The following is a 26,741-nucleotide window of genomic DNA, read 5'->3' as shown; positions in this document are numbered from 1 at the left end:
TAACCAGTGAATCAATTTTTTTTTTTAATTATTTAAACTTTCAAAGATTTACAAAGCAGATTCCGATAAATTCATATAACAGTGTGACTTCATAAAGAGCATAATATGGTTAGTAGAGCAAGATATCTCTGCATTTGGATTAGGATGTTTTTTTTAAAGGAAATGCATTAGATTATGCATTTTGGAGAAATGCTATTGAACTTGAATGAAATGAAAACATTACTTTCAAGCCTCCACCTTCTTCTCTAAAATGAGTTTCTGCCAGATTTCTCCATCTGGGAACTGGTACTGCAGCACAGATTCGTCTTTCATTTCTGTTGAGTATCCAGGATCCTAGGGATGAAGACAACCAAAAATCAAGCCAGTAATGACAGACTATAGACGTTTATGGTTAATTTTCTTACACAATTTTTACCAGCCCCCAGTCCCATCTATCTATCTATAAACTTTCACTCTAGACATGTGTAAGGGAACAACAAGATGAGGGCTAACACTGGCATTTAACAGCTCAAGGTTTGGAACTTGTCCAGGGGCTCCTACAGGAAGCTTAAGGGCTGTCTCAGAACAAACCTAAATATGTACAAGCTACAGCAGTACGTTAGAGGCAGTTGATGGGTTTTTTTGTTTTACAATTTAAGCTGCTGTTTAACAATTACCTTTGGGGGCATGTAGGCAGCTCTGCTGATTATCACAGGATACATAAAGTGTTCGTGTAAGTGATCTACATACTCGCACATCCTAAAACCAAAACAGTAACATTAATTGTTTCATTCTTTCAACAAAATACTGCACAACTGCAATTAATATTCCTAATTCTATTTTAATTGTAGAGAACTGATTTGGCTCTGTTAGATTTTGTGATTCAATCTAATTTATCTTATTATGCTCCCAGATATGAGAAAAGTATCAGAACAGCGTAACAATATGTGGGAAAATAAGTTGTAAAAATGTAAAGATCCAGTAGAAAACATAATTTACAGTTTCACTGTGGCAACAGGGAGCAGTAATGTAAAGAATATAAGTAATACTAAATCATTTTAGACCCTAGGGCCTAGGATGGTCCTCTAACAGATGCCCAATGAGCATATTTCTGAGATACAAGGCTAAATAAATCCATTGTTGCCTTCTATGGTTGGCCAGGCACAACATTTGAGTGACTTCCTTACACTGTAAGTTAAAAGAACTAACCTGTTATCCAGGCTTCCTGACACAGAAATATAATCAAACAATATGAGATGTTGCACCAGTTCACAGAGACCAACACCCCCGGCGTGTGGGCAAACGGGAACTAAAAACAAGGGAAAATTTAATTGCCTCATTCCTTAAGTGCCATTTGCTACAAGTGTTTTTATATGTGTATGCTAAAATCAGGTGTGAAAATGGTGACAGCACCTTGCACGTGGAGACATAAGAGACATAAGTAAGCAAACTAAGTCTGAAAATCTGTTTCCCCATGAAAGCACATATACATGTATGTTTTATTACATGGGTTTGGCAATCTTGCATCCTACTTATTGTATCCGCTGATGGTCTTTGGTAAAAATATACAGTGACAAATGCCACTATGGCTGACTTCCAAGGGTCAATAAATACTGAGGTGAATCACCCAAATGAGCCTCTGCCCATAACACATTGGTGAAAACAGTTTGTAGTTTTCCTGCGGAACCATGCCTCCCATGCACAAAGTAAGATAACTAGTAAATGGGTTTGCAGAGTTGGGAGATGTTAGAACTGAACTAGCTTGCACAGAGCCCTGGCCTCAACTCAGCTAAACACATATTGGATGAGTATGAATGCCAAGCAAGCAAGGCCTGATACCCAACATCAGTGCCCTTCCTCTGCTCTTGAGTATAAAAGGAACAAATTCCACCAACAGTGTTCCAAAATCTAGTGGAAAGACTTCCAAAACGAGTAGAGGCTGTGGTTTCAGCAAAGGGAAGATCAACTTATTATTACTCTTGGTTTGGGAATGAGATGCAGAGGAAGGTGTTCACATACTTTTGCCATGTTTAGTATTGAGTCCTGTTTGTTTAGGCTTTGTATACAGGTATGGGATCCCTTATCCGGAAACCCATTATCCAGAAAGTTCCGAATTACACAATGGCCATCTCCCATAAACTCCATTATAAGCAAATAATTCTAAAACAGTACCTTGTACTTGATCCCAACTAAGATATAATTAATCCTTATTGGAGGCAGAACAGTCCTATTGGGTTTATTCAATATTTAAATTATTTTTAGCAGACTTAAGTTATGGAGATCCAAATTACGGAAAGATCCCTTATCCGGAAAAGCCCAGGTCCCGAGCATTCTGGATAATAGGTCCCATACCTGTATATTGTTATGTTTTATTCCTTGAAGCATATACTAAACTTTTTTGAGATAATTTTGTATTTTTTCCAACTTTTTTTAACTTATAGAACATTTCGGAATGTATGCAAAAAGTTTGTTAAAATTCCACGACTTTTTCGTGGTTTTTGTTAAAAAAAACACAAAAAAATCATATTTTGCGTAATAACTATGAACATTTTGGATGTTCGGATTGGTTAAACTTTTCTCAAGACTATCTTTCCGCCAGGTTTGATCTGTTGAGAACCATCGAGTCCTATGGAAGGCTTCCAAAGCTAGACATGGAAGGCATCAAAGCAAGAAAGGGTTTTGTGGCTTAAAGAACTTTTTGGCACGAAAATTTCATGACTTTCGGAGCGCAATTTCAATATTTTCATATGGCCGAGAAAATAATTTTCGTGACATTTTAGAACATCAGAAATTATCATGGTAACTATGATTTTTTACCATATAGTGATTTAAGCCCAGAAAACCATCGGATCTTAGTTAATGTGCCCCTAAGTGTTTAAAATTACAAGTTTATTTCGGGCAAACTCTTCCCAACCTAAATGTCACAGGAACTGAGAGCTGTAGCATTTCAACAAAACTTATTCAAGATGTTTCCATTTCTCTGGTACTCTTAGCATCCTGGGCAAATTTCACATTCTGAAACCTTTTGGGGTTTCTCACCATCCCCAGTGACCTTCACACATCCAAGGTGACTCACTCGTGAACACTGGGGTTTCTCAATCAGCCTTGCTGACTCTCTCCTCTAGGGATACTAGCTCACCAACCTCTGGCCAGGCTCACCATCTGGCAGCACCACACCCCTCCAACATCAGGGGGTGTCCTCAGAGCCATGATTTGTAATCCCACAGCTCTTTTATTTGCTGCTCACCTGCAGACTATTCATGCAGCTACCTACAGGGGAGTAGCAGAGTACGGAATGGAAGGCCAATGACACTCTCCTTCATCCACTCTAGGGACCCATTCATCTAGCTTTTTCCAAGCTGGCAAAAGAACACAGCCTAAAGGTGGCCATACACGAGCAGATCCGCTCGCTTGGCGATGTCGCCAAGCGAGCGGATCTTCCCCCGATATCCCCACCTACGGGTGGGCGATATCGGGGACCATTTAGGTAAAAAAAATAATAATGCGATCGTTTGGCCCTGGGGCCAGACGATCGGATTATGTGGGCGGCAATGGGGCAGTCGGATTGGGGACCGCATCAACGAGCCGATGCGGTCCCCGATCCGACCAGATTTTCTAACCTGGCCGATCGAGATCTGGCCAATTTCAGGCCAGATATCGGTCGGCCAGGCCGCTCTGCTCTCCCCATACACGGGCCGATTAGCTGCCGAATCGGTCCAAGGGACCGATATCGGCAGCTAAAGTCGGCCCGTGTATGGCCACCTTAACTTGCTGGCAGACCAGGCATTTTCAATGGAGCTAATTGTGTATCACCTTCAACACTGGTGAAAATACACCTAACAATGATCTTGTTCATTGCATCTCCTACAATACATGTAAACATACAGGGACACATCTAATCATGGGTTACAAACATCATTTTAGAAGATGTAATCATTTATTTTTCCATTATGGAAATGCAACAATTTCAAGTAAATATCTCCTCTGTTTGCATAAGAAAGGCATAAGAAAAATACCCTCACCGTTGAATTTCTTTGACATCAGCAGAACAGACAAATTTTCATTCACGCTCCCCAGTCTGCAGCTGTCAATCTGAAGATACTGTAGCGCGTTCGCTTGGAGAAACTGCTTAAACATTACTCTGTTGTGGCACTAAAGAGAAAAAGGAAAGGGATTCATTCATTCTTTATATGGTATGTGGGAAAATCAGAAATCCAGAAGATTGGCTGGACCTTGTTCCCTCACTATTGCTTAGTAAGCAGTCATACAGTATATATCAACCTGTGGGAAGAATGTGAATGTAGCAATAGAATTGTTATCACTGTAAGGTTTGCAAAACAGTGTCTGGACAAATCAGCAATCATTTAAGGATTGAAATTAGATTTTGATGAGAGTGACATGCTGCATGCATTTGATGTATCCATGAGATGTGATCAATCTGTATCCATAAGGTTTGCTCCACCTGCGTCCATGAGATATGCTTTGTCTGCAGCCATAATGTGTCCTCCATCTGCATCCATAAAGTGTGCTCCATCTGCATCCATGAGGTGTGCTCAGTCTGTATCTATAATATGTGTTCTCTCTGCATCTATAAGGTGTGCTCCATCTGTACAAGTTACGCCCAGTCTCAATTGCTAAATCAGTTTTTGGTTTTATTGGTGAATACCTACCCCTTCCTTGTGGGTTGAAGCTGAAATGCAGCTCTGAAACCCAAAAGAACAATATAACACATTCTGGTGATATTACACTTTGATCAATTATGTGCAATTTTTCACAATAATAAATCAAGAAAATGTAATTCAAAGTGACTAATTTTCATAAAACCTTTCTAATGGTATTAAAGTTACAGTATTTGTAAATGTAGCCAAAGGTTGGAAGGGAGGGCCCTGTTTCGTAGAGGAAGGGTTTCTTTCTATTTTTAAATAGATCACCACAGGGGATGGTATTGCCATATTTTTGGAGCATTCAACTAAACAATGCAGAAGAATGCAATTGAAGTAGGTTTATTTTGTATGTATTCCAAGACTGGTTCTTCAGCCAATGCTATTAAAGGGGAATATATTTAGCTATCCCCTCAGTTAAGCATTTCGTTAAAACACTCTTCTTATCTTTTCTGCCTGAGACATATGGGGTATATTTATCGTGCTGTGTAAAAAGTAGAGTGATGTTGCCCAGGGCAACCAATCAGCAATTAGATTTCAACAGAAAATCAAAGCAAAATATCTGATTGGCTGCTATGAGCAACATAACCAGTAATGTTTAACTCCATTTTTTACAAAGCATGATAAATATACCCCCTAGTAGTACTGAAGGGGAGGAGCTTAATATTATTGAAAAAGGCAGATGTTCCCAAGAACTGTCAGGTCCTGTGATCCTGTGACTTTCTCTGCAGAGATTTGCTTACTTGTTGGCCATGCTTACTTGTTGTCTATGCACATACTTAACTTAACATATTATATAACTGATGTAGGAACATACCTGCTCTCCTGTGGCAACACCAATGTTCAGTGGAGATAATGCCTGTAAAAAGACACATAAAACATACATTTTTCAGTTGCTGAATGTTATTTTTCTCATTCAGATGCACAAACCATGGAGTACCAGTGGGGTGCAGTACACAGGACTGCCCTGTTTTTTCTGCCTTTCCATAGAAGGTGTTAGGTACAGGGCCACCTTTACAAAAGTTTCCTGTACTGAACACATTGTATAAAAACTTAGTAAGAGTAGTGTCTGCTGAGCCTGCTGGGATTGTAAGGGACCTTAGAAATGAATCTAAATGATATACAATTCCCAAAGAACCTGCTCTTGAGCTCCCTTGCTAAATGATCATTTAGAAATAGAAGTAAATGCCCAGTAACTCAGCCACTGTGCCACAGAAGTATTACTTACAAAACTCTTAAGATTAAAATGGTTATTACAAACACTACCTTTGAAATAGTTGCATGTCCAAGGATGTCATCTGGTGATGTTGGCTCCTCAATCCATAATGGTTTATATTTAGCTAGGTCTTTCACCCAAGAGATAGCTTCTTGCACATCCCACCTCTGGTTTGCATCAAGCATCTGAACACAGTGGGACAAAACACAAGCACACAGAAGAATTATAGTCAGTATTACATTACCATTAGGTCATAAAGAACTAAAGGCAGGCAGGCAGTCTGCAAGTACTTAGTAGATTTATGGACAAGGAAACATTTGAGAAGGCATTTCATTTGAAGAAATTTTACCTATATATTTAGCATCTGAAAACAATGAAGGAGTGAGGGAAGATCTTAATGTGATATGTAACTTCTTGATGTCTGACCCAACAGCTGCTGTGTTAGTGGCCCTGTCAGTTTGGTCAGCACAGGACTATTAAAAAATCTTAAGTCTCATCATGGCTCTTTTTTTCAGGAACCAGTACAGAAGGGGCAGGCCACACTAGTTAATTAAGAAAATGCAGTCTAAATACAACTGCTTGTCCATGCAATGTTTTAGGGGTATGCTATTTTATGGATGGAAACATTACCCCAAAATGGTGCATTTGACATTCAACTTGCAAGGGTTTTTACTTGCACATATTTACCCTTTTCTTTACTGTGCCAATTATTGTCTTGTGGGATTCATTCTATAGGGTGCTAACACCTATATTCATTCACCCATTCATTACTTCCTAATCCGCAAGTAAACTTACCATTATGTTGTCAGGTCCAATCATGCCTCTAATAAGCTCACATCTCCGAATGTCATCTTTCAGATCTGCACCAACTTTTACCTTGAACCTTTATGTATGTTTTTCAAAACAAAAATGTACAAGCTTTATTATTTTTCAAAGCAAAAACAATGATACCATATATACTCGAGTATAAACTGATCCGAATATAAGCCAAGGTACCTAATTTTACCTAAGAAAACTGGAAAAACTTATTGACTCAAGTATAAGCCTAGGGTGGGAAAGGTATGTCCTCCCCATACTGCTCTCAGTACCGCTCCCCATACTGCTCCCCATACCGCTCCCCGTACCACTCCCAGTACCGCTCCCCATACTTCTCCCAGTACCGCTCCCCATACTTCTCCCAGTACCGCTCCCCATACTTCTCCCAGTACTGCTCCCAGTACCGCTCCCAGTACTGCTCCCCATATTGCTCCCATTACCGCTCCCCATACTTCTCCCAGTACCGCTCCCCATACTGCTCCCAGTACTGCTCCCATACTTCTCCCAGTACCGCTCCCCATACTTCTCCCAGTACTGCTCCCCATACTTCTCCCAGTACCTCTCCCAGTACCGCTCCCCATACTTCTCCCAGTACCGCTCCCCATACTTCTCCCAGTACCGCTCCCCATACTGCTCCCAGTACCACTAGTACCGCTCCCCACTGCGTCTTCTCTCTCCGCTGGCAGGTGTGACGGAGGACGCAGCGGGGGGCCGGGTCAATGCACGGCATTGACATACCAGGGAGTCCTAATAAAGCACTACTGACCCCATGTTTCCTGCACTATCCAAACTCACAGAACAAGATCTGAATCCAACTGCTACAATGTAAGCATTCATACACACTCACCATTCCAGCACCCGGCACCCACTAGAACTGATGACCGAGTTGCTCTGACATTCACGCACGGGGAGGCGGGGGGGGGGGTGCGCGAAATGTCAGAGCAGTGTCAGAGCACGCCGAATGGGCAGGGGCGCGTTAGTGCCAAAATGATTATTTACAATCAAAAATATAAAAAAAATATAAAAAAAATAATATAAGTAAGTTACAGGCATATATTGAATTTCAGTTTTTGCTTTTTGTAGTCTTTTTTTATTTTGGTTAGATGGAGCTTCCTGACCGATTAAAGGACAACAAACCAAAAACCAACTGTAGGGCTCTTTAGACATATTTACCGTCTACTGCACACCTGCCTGTGTCTATGATGCCTGATCTATACTGTTATCTATACTGGTATGTGTGAATATAAATTGAAAATGTGTCAGTAAGTGTTCTTGAAGCCTCAGGCACTACAAGTGAATACACTGTGGGCGACAGATGGAACACTTATAACTATGCCTAGAAGAAGTTGAGGAGATGTCCTTCTGTTCAGTTTACTGCCTGATATTATAACTTGTTGTAGAGGAGCAGCTACACAGGAGTCAAGTTTGCTCAAGGGGAAAGGATAAACTAGTAAGAGATTTTTTAATTTACTATAGGAGCCAGCTAAGAAATGTTCCCTTTAAAGAGACAGCATAAATCCCCTTTCAACATGAGTTCAATGAATAGGGCTTGTGCTGAACAAACTTTTTGCCTATTGTTTTAATTAAGAAATATCTAGAGTTTCTGTTATTTGTGGCAGTGGCACACGTGGAGATTAGTCACCCGTGAAATGCCATCCCACAGGCAAGAATGTAAATCGCCAGTGGGATGGCATACGAGCCACTTTGACGAAACATCAGAGGGGCAGATAAAATGAATTACCAGTCCATAAAGAAACATCTAATAATGACCTGCTCAAAGGCTGCTGCTGAGATAAGGGAAGGGTTTGTTTGTTCATGCATTGCTAGTGCAAACATCTACCAGTGCTTCCACACTGCTCCTTTCCCCCACTAAAAAACAACCCACCCACCAGCACAATATTTTGGCCACAAGCAAGCAATATTATACTTACCTTGTCCAGCCTTCTTTAAGTGCATCCGAGCACAGCTACAATGTAACAATGATATCATATTACATGTTTATTCAGATTTAATTTATTGTGCAATATTTTGAAAAAAAACCATATAATTGCCTGTATCTGGGTTGTCCAACTTGAAACTTATTTTTTTTGTAAAATAAAATCATATTATCATAATCTAGTTTAATATATAATCCATATATTATTATAGTTTACATTTGCATACAATAAATGTAGTATTCATAATAATCCACATCTACATGAAACAAGACATAGCTAAAAAGATATGTTATATTATGAATAATGAACCCCTGTTGTAAATTATAAGCAAATTATAAGTCACCAAGGAGTTCCATTGCTATATAAAAGGCATGTTGAATCTTTATTACAGATCTGTTAGTTAGTTATGTTATACAGAATACTACATTTCCCAGAATGCACATGCCAGATGTTACAATGCAATTTCCTGTGTGTGATGTAAGCGATTGTTATTGGTTCTGGGGGTGGTGTGATCTTGATCTGTGTGAGAGCTCTCTCTGTAGCTGCATGTTCCTGTGTTTTACTGATTAACATTGCTGATATGCATCTATCCTAAATAAAAGTTATTAACAGCAAAGGATTGTGTGGAACTACACCACTCTGTGTGAGAATCTGATACCAAGGAACTCTGGTAGGTTATCAACCCTGAATATTAGAGTGTTGTACAGAATAGTTGCAACAAGGCACAAGGCCAAAGGTGGAGTGTTTTTATAAAGGGCATTGAACTGCAAGGTGACTTATAATATCCTTATATTTTACTAGAGAGGGTACATAGTTTATTATAATACACAAGTTTCAGTACATCATGTGACAGAAATTTCATAACGAAGCACTGATTATAACTGATGATATCAGTAAGCACTGTTTAGAAGGATATAATTGACAGAATATTTATGGCCCTTGTGTATATACAGTGAGGAACATACAGTGGTGTGAAAAACTATTTGCCCCCTTCCTGATTTCTTATTCTTTTGCATGTTTGTCACACTTAAATGTTTCTGCTCATCAAAAACCGTTAACTATTAATCAAAGATAACATAATTGAACACAAAATGCAGTTTTTAAATGAAGGTTTACGTTATTAAGGGAGAAAAAAAACTCCAAATCTACATGGCCCTGTGTGAAAAAGTGATTGCCCCCCTTGTTAAAAAATAACTTAACTGTGGTTTATCAATTTCAATTTTCAATTTCAATATCAATTTGTGTAGTCACCCCCAGGCCTGATTACTGCCACACCTGTTTCAATCAAGAAATCACTTAAATAGGAGCTACCTGACACAGAGAAGTAGACCAAAAAGCACCTCAAAAGCTAGACATCATGCCAAGATCCAAAGAAATTCAGGAACAAATGAGAACAAAAGTAATTGAGTAATCTATCAGTCTGGTAAAGGTTATAAAGCCATTTCTAAAGCTTTGGGACTCCAGCAAACCACAGTGAGAGCCATTATCCACAAATGGCAAAAACATGGAACAGTGGTGAACCTTCCCAGGAGTGGCCGGCCGACCAAAATTACCCCAAGAGCGCAGAGACAACTCATCCGAGGGGCCACAAAAGACCCCAGGACAACATCTAAAGAACTGCAGGCCTCACTTGCCTCAATTAAGGTCAGTGTTCACGACTCCACCATAAGAAAGAGACTGGGCAAAAATGTCCTGCATGGCAGATTTCCAAGGCGCAAACCACTTTTAAGCAAAAAGAACATTATGGCTCATCTCAATTTCGCTAAAAAACATCTCAATGATTGCCAAGACTTTTGAGAAAATACCTTGTGGACCGACGAGACAAAAGTTGAAGTTTTTGGAAGGTGCGTGTCCCGTTACATCTGGCGTAATTGTAACACAGCATTTCAGAAAAAGAACATCATACCAACAGTAAAATATGGTGGTGGTAGTGTGATGGTCTGGGGTTGTTTTGCTGCTTCAGGACCTGGAAGGCTTGCTGTGATAGATGGAACCATGAATTCTACTGTTCTACCAAAAAATCCTGAAGGAGAATGTCCGGCCATCTGTTCGTCAACTCAAGCTGAAGCGACCTTGGGTGCTGCAGCAGGACAATGACCCAAAACACACCAGCAAATCCACCTCTGAATGGCTGAAGAAAAACAAAATGAAGACTTTGGAGTGGCCTAGTCAAAGTCCTGACCTGAATCCTATTGAGATGTTGTGGCATGACCTTAAAAAGGCGGTTCATGCTAGAAAACCCTCAAATAAAGCTGAATTACAACAATTCTGCAAAGATGAGTGGGCCAAAATTCCTCCAGAGCGCTGTAAAAGACTCGTTGCAAGTTATTGCAAACGCTTGATTGCAGTTATTGCTGCTAAGGGTGGCCCAACCAGTTATTAGGTTCAGGGGGCAATTACTTTTTCACACAGGGCCATGTAGGTTTGGATTTTTTTTCTCCCTAAATAATAAAAACCCTCATTTAAAAACTGCATTTTGTGTTTACTTGTGTTATCTTCGACTAATAGTTAAATGTGTTTGATGATCAGAAACATTTTGTGTGACAAACATGCAAAAGAATAAGAAATCAGGAAGGGGGCAAATAGTTTTTCACACCACTGTAGGTATTTGAACACCCTGCAATTTTGCAAGTTCTCCCACTTAGAAATCATGGAGGGGTCTGAAATTCACATTGTGGGTGCATTCCCACTGTGAGAGACAGCATTTAAAAAAAAAATTCAGGAAATCACATTGTATGATTTTTAAAGAATGCATTTGTATTGCACTGCTGCACATAAGTATTTGAGCACCTGAGAAAATCAGTGTTAATATTTGGTACAGAAGCCTTTGTTTGCAATTACAGAGGTCAAACGTTTCCTGCAGTTCTTGACCAGGTTTGCACACACCACAACAGGGATTTTAGCCCACTCCTCCACACAGATCTCCTCTAGATCTGTCAGGTTTCAGGGCTGTCGCTGAGCAACACGGAGTTTCAGCTCCCTCCAAAGATTTTCTATTGGATTTAGGTCTGGTGACTGGCTAGGCCACTCCAGAACCTTGATATGCCTCTAACGGAGCCACTCCTTGGTTATCCTGGCTGTGTGCTTCGGGTCATTGTCATGTTGGAAGGCCCAGCCACGACCCATCTTCAATGCTCTGACTGAGGGAAGGAGGTTGTTGCTCAAAATCTCATTCATCCTCTCAGTACAGTACAGTACAGTCGTCCTGTCCATGCTTCACAGTAGGGATGGTGTTCTTGGGATGCAACTCATCCTAATTTTTCCTCCAAACACGGCGAGTGAAGTTTAGACCAAAAAGTTCTATTTTGGTCTCATTTGACCACATGACTTTCTCCCATGCCTCCTCTGGATCATCCAGATCAGTGATCCCCAACCAGTAGCTCGTGAGCAACATGTTGCTCACCAACCCCTTGGATGTTGCTCCCAGTGGCCTCAAAGCAGGGGCTAATTTTTTGAATACTTGGCTTGGAGGCAAGTTTTGGTTGCATAAAACCCAAAGTAAAGCCAAACAGAGCCTTCTGTAGGCTGCCAGCTTACATAGGGGCTACCAAATAGCCAATTATAGCCCATATTTGGCACCTCCAGGTACCTTTTTCATGCTTGTGTTGCTCCCCAACTCTTCTTACATTTGAATGTTGCTCACGGGTAAAAAAGGTTGGGGATCCCTGATCCAGATGGACATTGGCACACTTCAGACGGGCCTGGACATGGGATGGCTTGAGCAGGAGAACCTTCCGTTTGTCTCTGGTGTCTTTTGACAGCTCGTTGGTCTTGCCCATGGTAGTAGTTGGAGTCTGACTGACTGTGGGGTGGACAGATGTCTTTAAAGAGCTTAGGCAGGTGAGTGGAGTAGAGGTGGACTATTTAAAGGCAGAGTAACAGGTCTTTGAGAGCCAGAATTCTTGTTGATTGCCAGGTGTTCAAATACTTATGTGCAGCAGTGCAATACAAATAAATTCTTTAAAAATCATACAATGTGATTTCCTGATTTTTTTTCTCTGTCTCTCACAGTGGGAATGCACCTACAATGTGAATTTCAGACCCCTCCATGATTTCTAAGTAGGAGAACTTGCAAAATCAAAATCGCAGGGTGTTCAAATACTTATGTTCCTCACTGTATGTATGTGTATATATATATATTTTTTTTTTTGCTCAATGCGTTATTTTTATTAAATAATTTTGCAAGGTACATACATGCAGTAAATACTGTACATTAGAGTGAATAAGCTTATAGTATTCCAGGTTTACATCAATTTGTTCTGTTCCCGTGTGGGGATTTACCCTCTAGCAAAACTCCCTTTTAAGGTTCCACATTAGCCTGTTTTGGGTTAGGGTTTGTGGGGTAGAGTTTGTGGTGGGTTAGTTACTGTTAAGTATTATCTGCCCAGTGACGCCAGATTTGAATGTATTTCAGCATCTGTCCTTTTTTATCCAGTATGGTTCTTTCAAGTGAAGGAAAACAAAAAGCAAAATGGCACTCAGGGCTAACGGGAAATAATTCCTTGTTAGAAAGTCTTTATTTGCGAAGAAGATGCAACGTTTCGAGGCCAATCAGCCTCTTTATCAAGCAGGCTGATTGGCCTCGAAACGTTGCATCTTCTTCGCAAATAAAGACTTTCTAACAAGGAATTATTTCCCGTTAGCCCTGAGTGCCATTTTGCTTTTTGTTTTCCTGCTGGTTTTTGTGAGGGTGCCGATCCCTCTGGCAATGTGCACCGGGCGGTCAAACTTGGAGAACTAGGGTGTGCGGTAAGGCCTCTGTTGAATCTTTCAAGTGAAGCCAAGTCCTCCATTGCTTTTTTCCATTCTTGAATAGAGGGAGGCTCAGTGTCTTTCCAGTGAAGGGTTAAAATCCTTTTAGCCTGGAACAGTGCCTTTGTGATGAAGATTTTTGTATGTAGGTCCAAGGAGGTATTGAGGTCAAGTACCAGGAGACATTTTCTGGCGTCACTGGGGCCCCACTCTGGAATTTTACCCGTTAACCATTCACAAACCCCTTCCCAGTAGGTTTTAAGTTGTGCACATCCCCATAGTGTGTGTATGTATATATATATATATATATATACAGTATATATGCACATAGGTAGTGCCTATCTATCTATTGCAAATGTCACAGTTTTGCTAATTGGCCCCTAGTTGCACATCATAGGTGCACCATCAAGACAATATAAACAAAAGTACAAACCTTTTTTAACTGTTCATCTGAATAACCTAACCAGGCACATGATGTAGTATAGGCAGGGTATCCACTTCTCAACATATGTTCTTCTACAAGAAGACAACAAAAGAACAATTACTTGGACCTCTGTAAAAGCCTCCCTGCATCAGCCTTACACAAGATTCTTTCTATATATATTCTGATAATCAAAGTGACGCCTGTGCCTGATTCTTTAGGCACAAGTTTGACACAGACTGCTGTGGAAATGCTGAAGTGATACTGAGCCACCTTCAAGGGTGGTGAGAGTTTCAGAACTTTCCTGCATTATTAGCTGCACTGTGATTGATGATTTGCTGATGAGTGGACTGTAACTATGAATTGTAATAATACTTCATAGTTAAGATACAATATCAGCTTTCCTCCTTAGATTGGGGTTCCTACTTGAGCCATGGGCTGAATTAAATTTGATAAGAATATTATACACCTACAAAATGAAATGTAGATATCCCCTATAGACTACAAAGATTCCATGCCATGTTTTCCCAACAAAATAGATTATTGGAATGTATGTATTTCCATTTTGTATTAGAAGCATAGTTGTAGCTTATGCATTTTTATACTTCATTTCATAACCTTATGAATTGCTTGCTGGTTATTGAATGCCTGATCTATATAATTAACACTGATGAGCTGTTCTTGATATTTCGGTATATGTTGTATGAGTACATTCATGCACTATATATATATATATATAGTTTTAAAAGATGTAATTTAATTTTATTCTGATTACATGCTGAGCAGCACATTCATTGTACTTGGAGAGGAGAGAGGAAATAACTAAGGAAGGCACAGATGGAATGCTCAGAAGAAAGCTGTTTATATAAGTATTAACGTAGCTCTGATGAAATGAATATATACAGAACTGGAAAATATTCCCTTGGAATATTAACCAAGAAGATTGTGAGACATATGTAAAACATCTGAAAATACACATTTTCCACACTGTTGTGCTATCCATTATTCATACAGCACATACTGTAAGGCGGCTTTGACAGAGCAGTTGGCACAGGGGGCGATGGTGACAAGTGCAGGTTGTACTGACCTTTAAGGGTGAATACATCAAAACAAAGAAATCAAAACTCACTGTGCTGAGATACTGAACTGTAAAGATTGCCTAAGAAAACACAATTGTGCTGAATTCTTGCTGAGCTACAAGGCTAATGCTATTACTGGTGGATACACAAGGAAAGGAAATTGCAATGTGCTAAGCTATTACAGAGGCTCAAACACAGCAAACACTGGGCTATTGAGGAATAAATAATGCATTTAGATAATATTACAAAGCACATCCCGCTTTTAGGTTTGATGTATCAGCCATAAATATAAACAAAATTACCTCTATCTCTTTGTCCTTGTTTTCCATTTTGAAGAATTTCTATGAAAAAAGCCAAAGTCAGTAAGAACTGAATCTATTTCTTATTTAAGGTTAGCATGCTGAAAATACTTAGGAGTCATATATAATGTGTCTTACCAAGTGCTTCTTCCTCAGTCAGTGCATCTGTGATGTACCTGAAGTCAATGCAAGATACCAACTGATGTGGGTCCTGCCAGCATTAAGGTCACAATTAGAGGAATGAAGATTCAGGCACAGAATAATACATGCATATGCTCAAATAATCATTTTAAAGGACAAAATGAACAAGCCTATGAGACACAACTACCCTACATACAGTAGCTTGCAGTCCAACAAAACAAGTAGTACAATATATAGAACTTCTAGAAATTCGAGAACCATACTTGAGGCATTTAAAGGGTAGTTTTTCTGTTTTTACTTAAAATTCACTTTTGTTAGGCATAAACATGTAGGGAGTAAACATATGTTTAAATAAATATATGATATGGATTTATGGTGTTTTTCAGAGACACACACATACAGGTAATGCTTGGCTGGATAAACAAGTTATATGCAACAGATACGGAACAGCACAAGGCATCTTGATTTCTATTATCTGCTGCAGCAGGTATTCATTATGCTGTATTCTAGATAAATTGTGTTTTATCTTAGACCACCAGATCATTCCTTTCCATGACCTTCTATTGTATATCACAACCTGTAGTACTAAATACATTCAGCTTTCTGTTATGCCAAAAGGTTGATTGCCCAGACAGATGAAAAAAAACAAATATACACAGCACTGTTGTTTTAAAAATCATATTTTTTAATTTAGACATATGGGTATATTAATTTCAACAATAAAAGTTTTAACTTATTATATAAATAGGTCTGATTATAAGTAGTGAGGGTGGTGCAACTGACATATTACATTGATGCTTTACATTTTTTCATTATATTATTTGATCCTACACACCTCCTGAATACTGCTCATTTATGAGTGGTCACGGAGCTCCCCACTGTTTATTTTTTCAGTTGTGATCTTAGTTTGTAAGCTTGCTGGTGCAAAGACTGATGTGTATAATTTCTGTAAAGTGCTAAATACATAATAGATAATAATACTCTGCCTATGCAATCTGAAATGCACATTACAAGTACATGTATGGGACCTGTTATCCAGAATGCTCAGGACCTGGGGTTTTCTGGATAAGGGGTCTTTCCGTAATTCGGATCTCCTAAATTAAGTCTACTGAAAACATTATTTAAACAGTAATTAAACCAATCGGATTGTTTTGGCTCCAATAAGGATTAATTATATCTTAGTTGGGATCAAGTACAAGGTACTGTTTTACTATTACAGAGAAAAAGGAAATAATTTTTAAAAATGTGAATTATTTGATTAAAATGTAGTCTATGGGAGATAACCTTTCCATAATTCGGAACTTTCTGGATAATAATAATGGGTTTCCGAAAAAGGATGTACACATAGGCCTAGAATACTGTCAAACTGACTACATACAGAAAAGGTCAAAATAGCTTTGTTTATGTGCTCAGGTCTAAAAGGAAGCCATGTAAGATGTTCAGAGTACTTATTAATAAAGTAAAGACAGGTAAGCAGAAGGCAGACAGAATTTGCATTGCATAATCTTGTTTGCATCTGAAATTCTACAATAGAACATGCATCCAGAAGAACCAGGGGCAAAGAAATGCTTTGGAACACATTAATGAATTTTTATAGGCAATAATGTTATTGCTACATTCAAGTAAAAACAATATGCTTAAATTCAGTATCCTAACATTTGCTGTAAAAGTCGTATTTACCATTTTAACCAGCCTCTTTTTTTCAAGTATTTAAGCTGCACCTATAAAACACATCTTCTGATTCCTAAAGAATGTAGGGTGTCACTTCTGCATAATATAAGTTTTAAAGGCCACTGCTATCATTTGGCCCACAATTAACTGAAAACTGTTCTCCACACCATCAATGCAAGGCACAAAAGCACAGATAGGAGATGCTTGCAAAGACAATGATGTTGATGGAACAAATATGGCAACCATAATTGTGAAGGAATAAGAGATCTTTAAAAAAGTAACATTTCTGAGTGGAAGGGCTTTCCTTGTCCTTTGAGAGGCATATTTATTAAAATGTATGCAATTGTGAAAAAAACCCAAGGTCTAAAAAAGACTGTGCCTAAATTTATTTGTGCACATATTTATGAAAGATCTCATATGAGATAATTATGATTGCATTATGTTGTGGAAAGAAAACACTAATATACAAACAAATAAGCTAAATACTGACTTACCATGTCGACTAACAGCTTCCACAAAGGCTGCAGAAAAAGAGAAACATAAATAATTTCATTAAAACTGTAACCATTTGTGACCAGAACCGCCATCAAGAATTGTGCTGTTCTACAGTGTTAGCAGGGCCGTCTACCCCCAGGCGGTCTATTTATGCATCAATTGGTCACCTGGCTCTTTGGGTGGAGGGTCATGCCAACAACACAATCACAACAGCAAACCTAAAGTAAGTATAGAAATGAAAAAGCTAGTTTACACTAGGGCAGTCAATTACAGACCAAAAATTCATGCTACAACACACAGAAAATATCAGAACAGCTCACAAATAAAAATACAGTGCAAGGTGCAGGGCATACCTTGGTGGGTTCACACCCTATTCCTACAGCCAATAAGTATACCATCTTGCCCCCCCAAAGTGATTAAAACATGCTAGATTGTATCTATTTTTGGATACTTTCTATTTTTGCACTTTGTACACTGCCCTGCAGGGAGTATTTTACCCTTTTGGTATCTGCTACTAGATATTCATCAAAATTGTTTTGGGACATTAGTTCCTTATAAAGAAAGGCTTCCTACCTTCTTTTCTTTCTTAGCCCATAAATCCCACACAGCATTCAAGACAGCAGCAGTAGCCAGCTGAACAGCTCCTTTTTCGGGCCCAATCTACAGTAATAAATAAAAATAAAATATCAAAACCATATAAAGTTCAGAAATTTAAATATCGTACCACTGCGTGCATACTAGAAATCATTTACTTTGAAAAAAGAGAGAAAAAGAGAACATTGCAATAAATAAATATATAGAGATTAAGTGCTATATGATGACGAATCTAAGGTGGCCATACACATTCAGATTTTAGTCTTCCTCCAAGGAACGTTTGGATATTGGTCATACATTTAAATGCAAGGATCTGAAACTAACATTCAGACTGAAATTGTAGGATAAAGCCCTTAAAATACAAACGGGAGGATGTTCTGAACATGAAATAGTTGGCAGATACCAATCGTACGAAAGTGACTTCCATTGTGGTCCCCATAGTATGTTGTCCAATACACAATATATATCACAGGTTTTTTCTTTAGCCGACTGAAATTTTTGAACCTGGCCGATTGACTAAATGACAGATCGCCATGGTATGGAATTTATCAGAACGATAATTCAGAACCCACACACAGTCCAATAATCATACAAAACTAGGTTTCATATGATTTTATTGGTACGTATATGGCCAGCTATAGGGGAAGGATGTTCCTGCCCCACAGAGCTTACAGTTTAAAGGGGTGGTTAACCTTTAAATTAACTTTTAGCATGTTATAGAATGAGTAATTCTAAGCAACTTTTCAGTTGGGCTTCATTTTTTCGAATTTATATTTTACCTTCTTCTTCTGACTCTATCCAGCTTTATAATGGGGGTCACTGCCCCCGACATCCTAACAAACAAATGCTCTGTAAGGCTACAATTGTATTGTTATTGCTACTTTGTATTACTCATCTCCCTGTTGTGGCCATCTCCTATTCATATTCCAGTCTCTCATTCAAATCAGTGACTGGTTGCTAAGATAATTTGGACCCTAGCAACCAAATAGCTGCTGAAATTCTGAATTGGACAACTGCTGAATAAAAACCTACACACATATAATAAAAATGTTAAAAAAAATTGTAAATTGTTTCAGAATATCACTCTCTGCATCATACTAATTTAAAGGTGAACAACCCCTTTAAGTTACAATTTACAGTTTATGACTAAATTTCTATTTTTCAGTGTTGACAAATGCAATCGTGGTGCTGGGAATTGGGGATTAAAAAATCCAGGCTTCCAGACAGATTACATATTTCATTTCATTTGTCTTACTATGAAAATGTTATTAAATATTTTCATTACTCCATGTAAGTTACAATTATATTATAATTATATGGCCTAAAAAATGATAGAAGCCTTCACATCTATAAGTGTTTTTGTCATTGCTAGGCCCAAGGGGCGGTGGACAGCCATTTCATCCCATTCCATCACAACACTTAAAATCTCCCCCCTCTCATAACTATTCCCCGCTGGTAGCTGGCTGGTTCGCATCCCCACTCCAAGTTGCTCCCCTTACCCTGTTGTGCCCTAAGCAGTTTTTATTGCATTACAATAGATCTCCTTAAATTCCCTGTTTAGGGAAAAATTACATTGCCTTTGTTCACCAAAAGCTGTAGAGCCATAGGTTAAATCAGTTACAGGAGAATTCATTTTTTAAAACAATGCAGTTCAATTACTGTTATTGTGAAACAAATTCAGAATAACATGACCTTATAACTACTGCAATTATAGAAACTGACTCTGGGAGTTTTAATCCCAGAAACCTCATTGATTTAATAAGAGGAATCAGCGTTCTTTTAAAAGAATATTCTTGCAATTCCATGCAATGCAATTCTGCTGTAAAGGTTACAAGTTGCCATTATTTGTAGAATACAAATGCGATGTTTAGATCTCAATAAACTGAATTTTCCCTTTGGGCTACAACCTTTGAATGAGAAAAAAAACACGGCCATGGGAGGGGATGGGGATATTTAGTTTCTTTCATAATAATCAGATTTCAGTAAAGTCTGTATTCTGTGGGCAATTTTTGAGGCCTAGACATCACACAAATTAGCTTTTTTTTTAATAATCTAGTCTATTCTACATGTACTAGCTGTTCTTACTGCTTCAGATTTCAGACACCCAGAGCACTGCACTTGCACAGCTAAGCCAGTCAAGTTTCACTGTACAAATTTGCCAGTTAAACGTTATTGTGCAATGTGTATGAAGAAATGTGTTATATACAAACTGCACAGGCATCTACATCAGCTGTTATTAAGAAAACATATGTAACACAAATGATATATACATGAGTGCAATATACAGGGCTACACAGGACACACCAGTTTTATAGGCATTAGTAGTTAAAGGGACAACCTGGAAACTGGCCCTATTGCACTGATTCAAGCACAACTCTGCAGGGTATAAATATTACTATTTAAAGGAGAATGTGGAAAACACTGTAAACTAACATGGAAGTTTGCTACTTTATTCCTTTAAAGGAAATGCAGACCCCCCCCCCACTAAAAAATCAATAATTAGCCCCTTTAAAATCTTAACTGCATCATCCCCTTACAGGAGAAGGAAAGTCATTTTGCCATTTTACTGCCAATAGATTCACCACATTAGTGCCACCTATAACAATATATTTATTCTGCAGAAAGCATTACTATACCTGAGTTAACAGACCTAGAAGCTTTCTCTGTTTGCTTAAGATTGCATCTGCCATTTTAGCTTGGTCTTCCTAGTTTCCTGCTTTAGCTCTAGAGCTTGGTCGCTCAGATCATACATTCCTAAGGGAGGGGGAGTGAGTTTTATTAATTCTTATGGGAGGGGGAGCAGGAGAAAGCTGTGCAGACTCTGGCCCTAGGAATAAGGGATTTTTCTGAGAGAGGAAGTCAGATACCCAAGAACATGTTTACAAAAAAGGAGACAAGAAATCCTGTGTTTCTTTTGATAAAGCGTTTCTGTGACTTCTTATGGCTGCATTTACATAAACATTTCTGATAAAACTTTCTTCCTACTCCTTCAATAACTTAGGACTCCTTCTCCTCCTCTAACCCACCCAACCCCCTCCCTTGGAAATTTACTTTGGCAGTTGGCTACTGAGCATGCTCAGTTCTTCTCAACTCAGATTACAAAACATGCCCTCCAGTCTAGCATGACAATATGGCATTACTGGTTTTCATAGAAAGCTCTTCTCTTGAGCTCAGATTAACCATTACAGTTCTCAATCAAAGCAGATCTTTGATTATAAGTTCTGCCTTTATAAGCCTGCATTCTTAATGAAATTTGTGCTGTGCTGTTTGCAGATGCAAATGTCACTAATAAAGTGTCTGAGGGAAAATGGCAGTCTGTGAAAGCTGCTGTTTGTTTTGGGTAAATGTGATGGTTGTGGAAAACAAAGGGGATAGATATATGCAGTACAAATGGTGTAGTTTGGGTGGGGAAGATATGCCCAACATATATACATGGTAGGAAATTTAAGGGTTTATATGTCCTTTAAGGAAAAATGTATGGGAGATAATCTACTTATGATTAGGTATAGTTTCCCTCTATGAAATGCCCAAAGGCATATGTTTAACCCTTTAGATGGTATCCACCATAGAATCTATGGCACCAACATGCTAATGCCATAATGCCCATAGTGTTTATGGGCAGTGTTGCAAGATTAAAAACCCTGGCACTTAAGGGTTGAACACTGTAATCTTATGAGAAATGTAAATATACCAGAAGGGGTAGTTAATCTCACATTTATAAAACAGTATGGCCACAAGTATTAGAATTAAATTGGAATTATTGGAACTCTATGTACAGATTAAATGTCTGAATGAATGCACTGGCTTCGTTTTACAATATACAACAATCTTGCATTACCTACTGATGGTCATTTGTATATGTGTATGCTGTTAGCCGTATAAACTATACCCATCTAAGTTGCCCATCACTTGTAAGTTGGCGGTAAAAGTCCCTGAAATTGTTAACAATGTCTCCAAGTGCTTTTCCAATAACGTGCCTGGAAAGGGCTCTCACAGCACACACCACTGAAAAAAGAAAACACAAAATTTAGTTAGAGACTGAAGGGCAGTCAGGAAACCAAATAGCAATCATCTACTTCCATTTTCATTTTTAACTAGATGCAAATTGGTTCTCTAGGGAATACTGTGCAATTTGTGACTGCGGGAATTTTAGTGTGACTGCAACTGTAGTTGGGTCTTGTAAAAAAGCTCATAGACTCCGAATCCCGAATGGGAAAAAAACGGATTGGAAACGAAAAAATTTTCAGCCCCGTCGCTTTTTTTTCGTATTTTGCATGTTTTTTCATCGCTGTCACGACTTTATCATATTTTGCGTGACTTTTTCGGCACCGTCGAAATTTTTTCGGATTGAGCAATTGTAAACGGCTGAAAAACCAATCCAATTTTTTCGTGACGGCGATGAAAAAGTCACGGAAATATACGATAAACTCGTAACGGCGACGAAAAAATCGTGGGACATACGAAAAAGTTGCGACAGCGACGAAAATGTCACAAAAATACCCACATTAAGAAAAAATGTGTTCAGACGCTTTCGGTCCGTTCGTGGATTAGTAAATCTGCCCCTCAGTGTTGATAGTTCTCTGTTTGAAATCAAACCCAGTACCCCAGTGCTGCAAGGCTCTGAGCTACTGTGTCTGTATAACAAATCCAATGCTGACACAAGTAACAAGGCTACAAACAAGATAGGAACTGTATGAGGCTACTTAGTTCGTAACACAGAGCTGCTTTTCAAGTTGTTTTACGCAGCATATGGTTATGTATCACCTAGCATTGTCATGTATTGTCCTAGGCTCACACTCCTTTTGTTACCACTTATTTTGATCTATAATATCTGTGCATGAATGAAATGTGACTAACTCTGACATGCTTTTTTTCATTGCATAGTAACAGACTACATTTGAAAACAAATAATTCAAAATGTAAAAACATATTTTCTTTTTCTCTGTAATAATAAACCAGTATCTTGTACTTAATTCCAACTAAGATAGAATTAATCCTTATATAAGGCAAACAATCCCACTGGGTTTATTTAATATTTAAATGATTTTTAATAGACTTAAGACCCCTTATCCGGAAAACCAGAGCATTCTGAATAATAGATCCCATACCTATATATGTTAATGCAGTGCAGTACTGACTACTTTGTAATGAGGTAAGATTGGATCCATATATTACAGCCAAAACAGACATTTTGGAACACTCAATACCGATAGTACCGTAGGGATTATCATGGGTAGCCACTGAAGCATTAAAGGACTGCTGCCTGCATCTTTTGCTGGATTTCAGTTCTGGACTGGAATTTAGAATAGGCCTTGGAATTTCAAGTACACAGAGGTTTAAACAGCAATTTGCCAGCCCAATATTTAGTGACTGTCTATGGTGTCTTACTGCAGCCCCTCTGGCATTTGCCAGAATCCACAGATTGCCAGTCAGGGACTGCTAGTTTTTTTAATTTAGCACAAGGCACAGAGTGCAAGCAGAGGAAGAGGGAGGCTACCAATAGAAGTATTTTCAATGGAGATTCATTATTTCTTTATGGGGAGGCTAAGCTCCTAACTAGAGGTGCAGAGAGTTGTGCCAGGTAATATTAGATTCTATGAAGAATATACATTATCTCCTGTGGTATAAAACAAGATTTCTGTGGTTGAAGTATTAGGCTAAAGGTGACTGATAAGATGAAGTTGCGGTTATAGCTTAAGAAAGATGTTTCATATGGAAGCACAATTGTGGCTAGTCAGCATGCACGTGTGCAACACCACAACTTCTCTTTGAAAGCTGACTGATACACACATTACTGGTGTGCAGGAAATAACATGGACTTGAAATGTATTCAGCTGCATGAGCATATTTATATATTTTCATATGGAGGAGTTTGAATGTGAACATGTATAAAACACCCCAACATTTCAGTTGACTGCATTGAGAGAATCACAGGGGCTTGAAGAGTGACAGAGTACTTACCAATTTCTGTGCCTTTTCCTAAAGTGAAAGTTAATCCATGTCCTTTTAAACCATCAGCAGCATCAGTTTCTATCACAATGTAGGCAGCAGAGTAATCGGGATCTGTGTGCTAGGGTACAGAGTGCAACAGTCATACTTAGAATGCATCAAACAACACTGCAACAATGACTGTGCAATACATACAACTTTATAGTTTTTTCACCACATTAAAATGTTATACGAAAACACTCAATGAACCTAGTCATTTCTTGTTCTGTTATCTATTTACATCTGGAGATTCAATCAGTGAAGGATTTGGATCCAAATAATACACACAGTGACATCAGATAAATACATTACATCTAATCTGATTTGTGACAAAATATATTTTTGTTGTTTTGTAAACCCTTTCATTTAATTATTAACAAAGAAATAAGGTTTTCAATAGATATCTTTTTACCTTTCTGCCAGCTAGTCCACCTAGATATCGATTGTGAGGTTGTTGTTTTGGCCTCAAATCTGAGCTCAGCCTACCTTTCAGCATACTTCTATGCCTCACCTAACTAAAAAAGTGGCTCCTATTCTACTACAAAACCCTAGAAGGACGAGGTGGTCTGAAAAGCATAACCAAACTCTCTTTTAGCTTAGGGTCCAGCAAATATGGGACAACTTGGTTCCAGTGCCTGCTGGTAAATAGATTAGACAGGGTATCCATAACCCATGGCCTCTCCAGTTGTCTGGTTTAGGCCATTTTCTCTGTGCTTCCATGTTCTGCAAATTCACTATATTTTAAAAGTTTTCAGGTTCCTTCCATAATGCCTCTGGTTACAGTAATGGATGATACAAAGTTCAATGTCAGTGAAATAAATCATTAGTGAAGCCCTACATTAGTCACCTAAAATATTTGAAATTATTGAACAGTGCACACACTGAGCAGCAGCAAATGAATTAACATTTAAGCTGGCCATACACATTCAGATTTTAGTCTTCTTCTGACGAACATTCGGATTTTGATCATACGTTTAAATGCAATGATCTAAAACTAACATTCAGACTGAAATTTTAAGATAAACCAATAACAAAGTGGAGTATGTTATAAAAATGAAATAGTTGGCAGACACCAGTTGTACAAAAATGAATTCCAGAAAAAGTATTGTAGGTTTCCCAAGGATCAGCGCCAGATTTCTCTTTAGATTGGATTGGAGCACTGGAGATGGGACGCACTGAAGTTTTCTGCACGTCCTGTCCCCAGGGCTCCATATGTGACCACATTTTACACATGGCTGGGTAGCATGTCGCCCCTAAATTTATGCCGCCCTTAGCCGGGCCTGCCAAGAATATCGTCAGATACACAATACATGTGCAGATTTTATTGTTATCCGACCTAAATTTTCTAACCTGTCCAATTAACTAAACAACCAATCACATGGTACAAATTTATCAGGACAATAATTCAGAGCCCACACACGGTCCCAAAATCATGCAAAACTATGTTTGGTACGATTATATTGGTGCGTCTATGGCTAGCTTTAGTAAATAAAGGGAGGGACCACAGGGGCTACTCAAGGGCAGCCTTATCTTTTAAATTCTGGACCTACTGTCTTCCAGAATATTTGTGTCCTTCTATTGTTCTTTGAATTTGCATTATATTTCCTTCAGCTTTACTGTATCTTCATCTTATTTCATCGAGCTGTTAGCTGGGGTGCAATCTGGTGAAACCGATGGGTGCCAAAGTTCTGTTATGTAAAAGGGCTCTACTAAATGTATTGTGTTGCCATTGAATAAACAGACATGCAGCCTTTGCATTCTTATTTGCAGAGTTGCCTTTTTTGCCTTGTTCTAAAGGTGGGACCCTGCTGACTTTCATGTAGTGTATCACACATTAGAACCATTATTAACATCAAGTGCATAGCGCAGCAGTATCGACACTATTGGTGCAGACATTGGGTAAGAAAAATCACTGCCGTCACTTGTGCTTGATTTACTAACATGGGTATTTTTTGCTTTGCATTGCCTTAATAAACAAATGCTACATAAAATGATTAGAAAGTTACACATACTGTACTGCAACACACACACAGGTAAACAGGAAAGAGCTTGGAAGTCACTGCAAGTAATGGCCAGCAGCCTATTGTGAATTTTACCATAGCATCGGAGCCATGCTGATCCAGGGAGGTTGGGAAGCGGACATCAGTAACATGCAGGCTAGTGATCGTCCCGGTGATCATGGTTAGCCGTCCTACAGTAGGTCAGTACCTTGCTCTGGCAGCTTCCTTCCCATAAGCAGATTTGGCTAGCTGTGGCCAGTAGTCCTGGTTATAGGGTATATAAAACTAAATCGGAATGAAAACACATGAGACACAGAGCCCGGTCTGTAATACGATTTTAACTCCCACTTTACCTGTAACCATATATAGTCACAAGGGACTGCTGTTAGAGAAGCAGTCAAACTGATCTCTGTCTCACACCTGGGGTAATAAATACCTGAGAGATATTTACTGTGTATTTACATAAGAGAAGTCATAAAAAGGGTGTAAAACAACTCCCAAAGCAGAATGGTGCAGCGCATTAAGTACAACAGGAATCCCGGGTCCCTTCGGTCTGTGTCTTCCCTCTGCGCTGCTCTGTCACAGGACAGAATGAGCTCACACGCTCAGCTGGGATGTGTTTCACTTCAGGAAGTCTGGCAGGGAGTTCACAAACCAAGTGGGAGGAGCCAAAGCTCCAAGTCACACATTGA

At 38.9% G+C, this 26,741-nt stretch overlaps 1 protein-coding gene across 5 annotated transcripts; it reads right to left on the bottom strand.

The window, feature by feature from the left end:
• enosf1 (enolase superfamily member 1) lies at window positions 1-26,741 on the bottom strand. Of its 5 annotated transcripts, none has more exons than XM_031903190.1 (18): window positions 26,403-26,741; window positions 26,146-26,313; window positions 24,023-24,131; window positions 21,951-22,066; window positions 18,041-18,127; window positions 17,467-17,493; window positions 15,299-15,371; window positions 15,164-15,202; window positions 13,795-13,877; window positions 8,604-8,638; window positions 6,652-6,739; window positions 5,907-6,041; window positions 5,458-5,499; window positions 4,650-4,682; window positions 4,002-4,131; window positions 1,189-1,288; window positions 657-738; window positions 1-333 (listed from the first exon to the last, which is right to left on the bottom strand). In XM_031903190.1, exons 2-18 carry the CDS (start codon window positions 26,227-26,229, stop codon window positions 226-228), a joined length of 1,371 nt encoding a protein of 456 aa, XP_031759050.1. In that variant the 5' UTR covers window positions 26,230-26,313; window positions 26,403-26,741; the 3' UTR covers window positions 1-225.

This window comes from Xenopus tropicalis, chromosome 6 (genome assembly GCF_000004195.4).
Source record: "Xenopus tropicalis strain Nigerian chromosome 6, UCB_Xtro_10.0, whole genome shotgun sequence".
Lineage (NCBI taxonomy): Eukaryota > Metazoa > Chordata > Amphibia > Anura > Pipidae > Xenopus > Xenopus tropicalis.
The sequence above is the reverse complement of the archived record's forward strand: the minus strand, read 5'-3'. Positions and strand labels throughout refer to the sequence as shown.

Excerpts from the sequence above, each read along its gene's own strand:
- enosf1 (XM_031903190.1), bottom strand. The coding sequence starts at position 26,229 with ATGATCACCGGGACGATCACTAGCCTGCATGTTACTGATGTCCGCTTC. Across the intron at positions 5,500-5,906 it reads GACATGCAACTATTTCAAAG|GCATTATCTCCACTGAACAT; the intron begins GTAGTGTTTGTA and ends GTCTTTTTACAG. Across the intron at positions 334-656 it reads CTGCCTACATGCCCCCAAAG|GATCCTGGATACTCAACAGA; the intron begins GTAATTGTTAAA and ends CTTCATCCCTAG.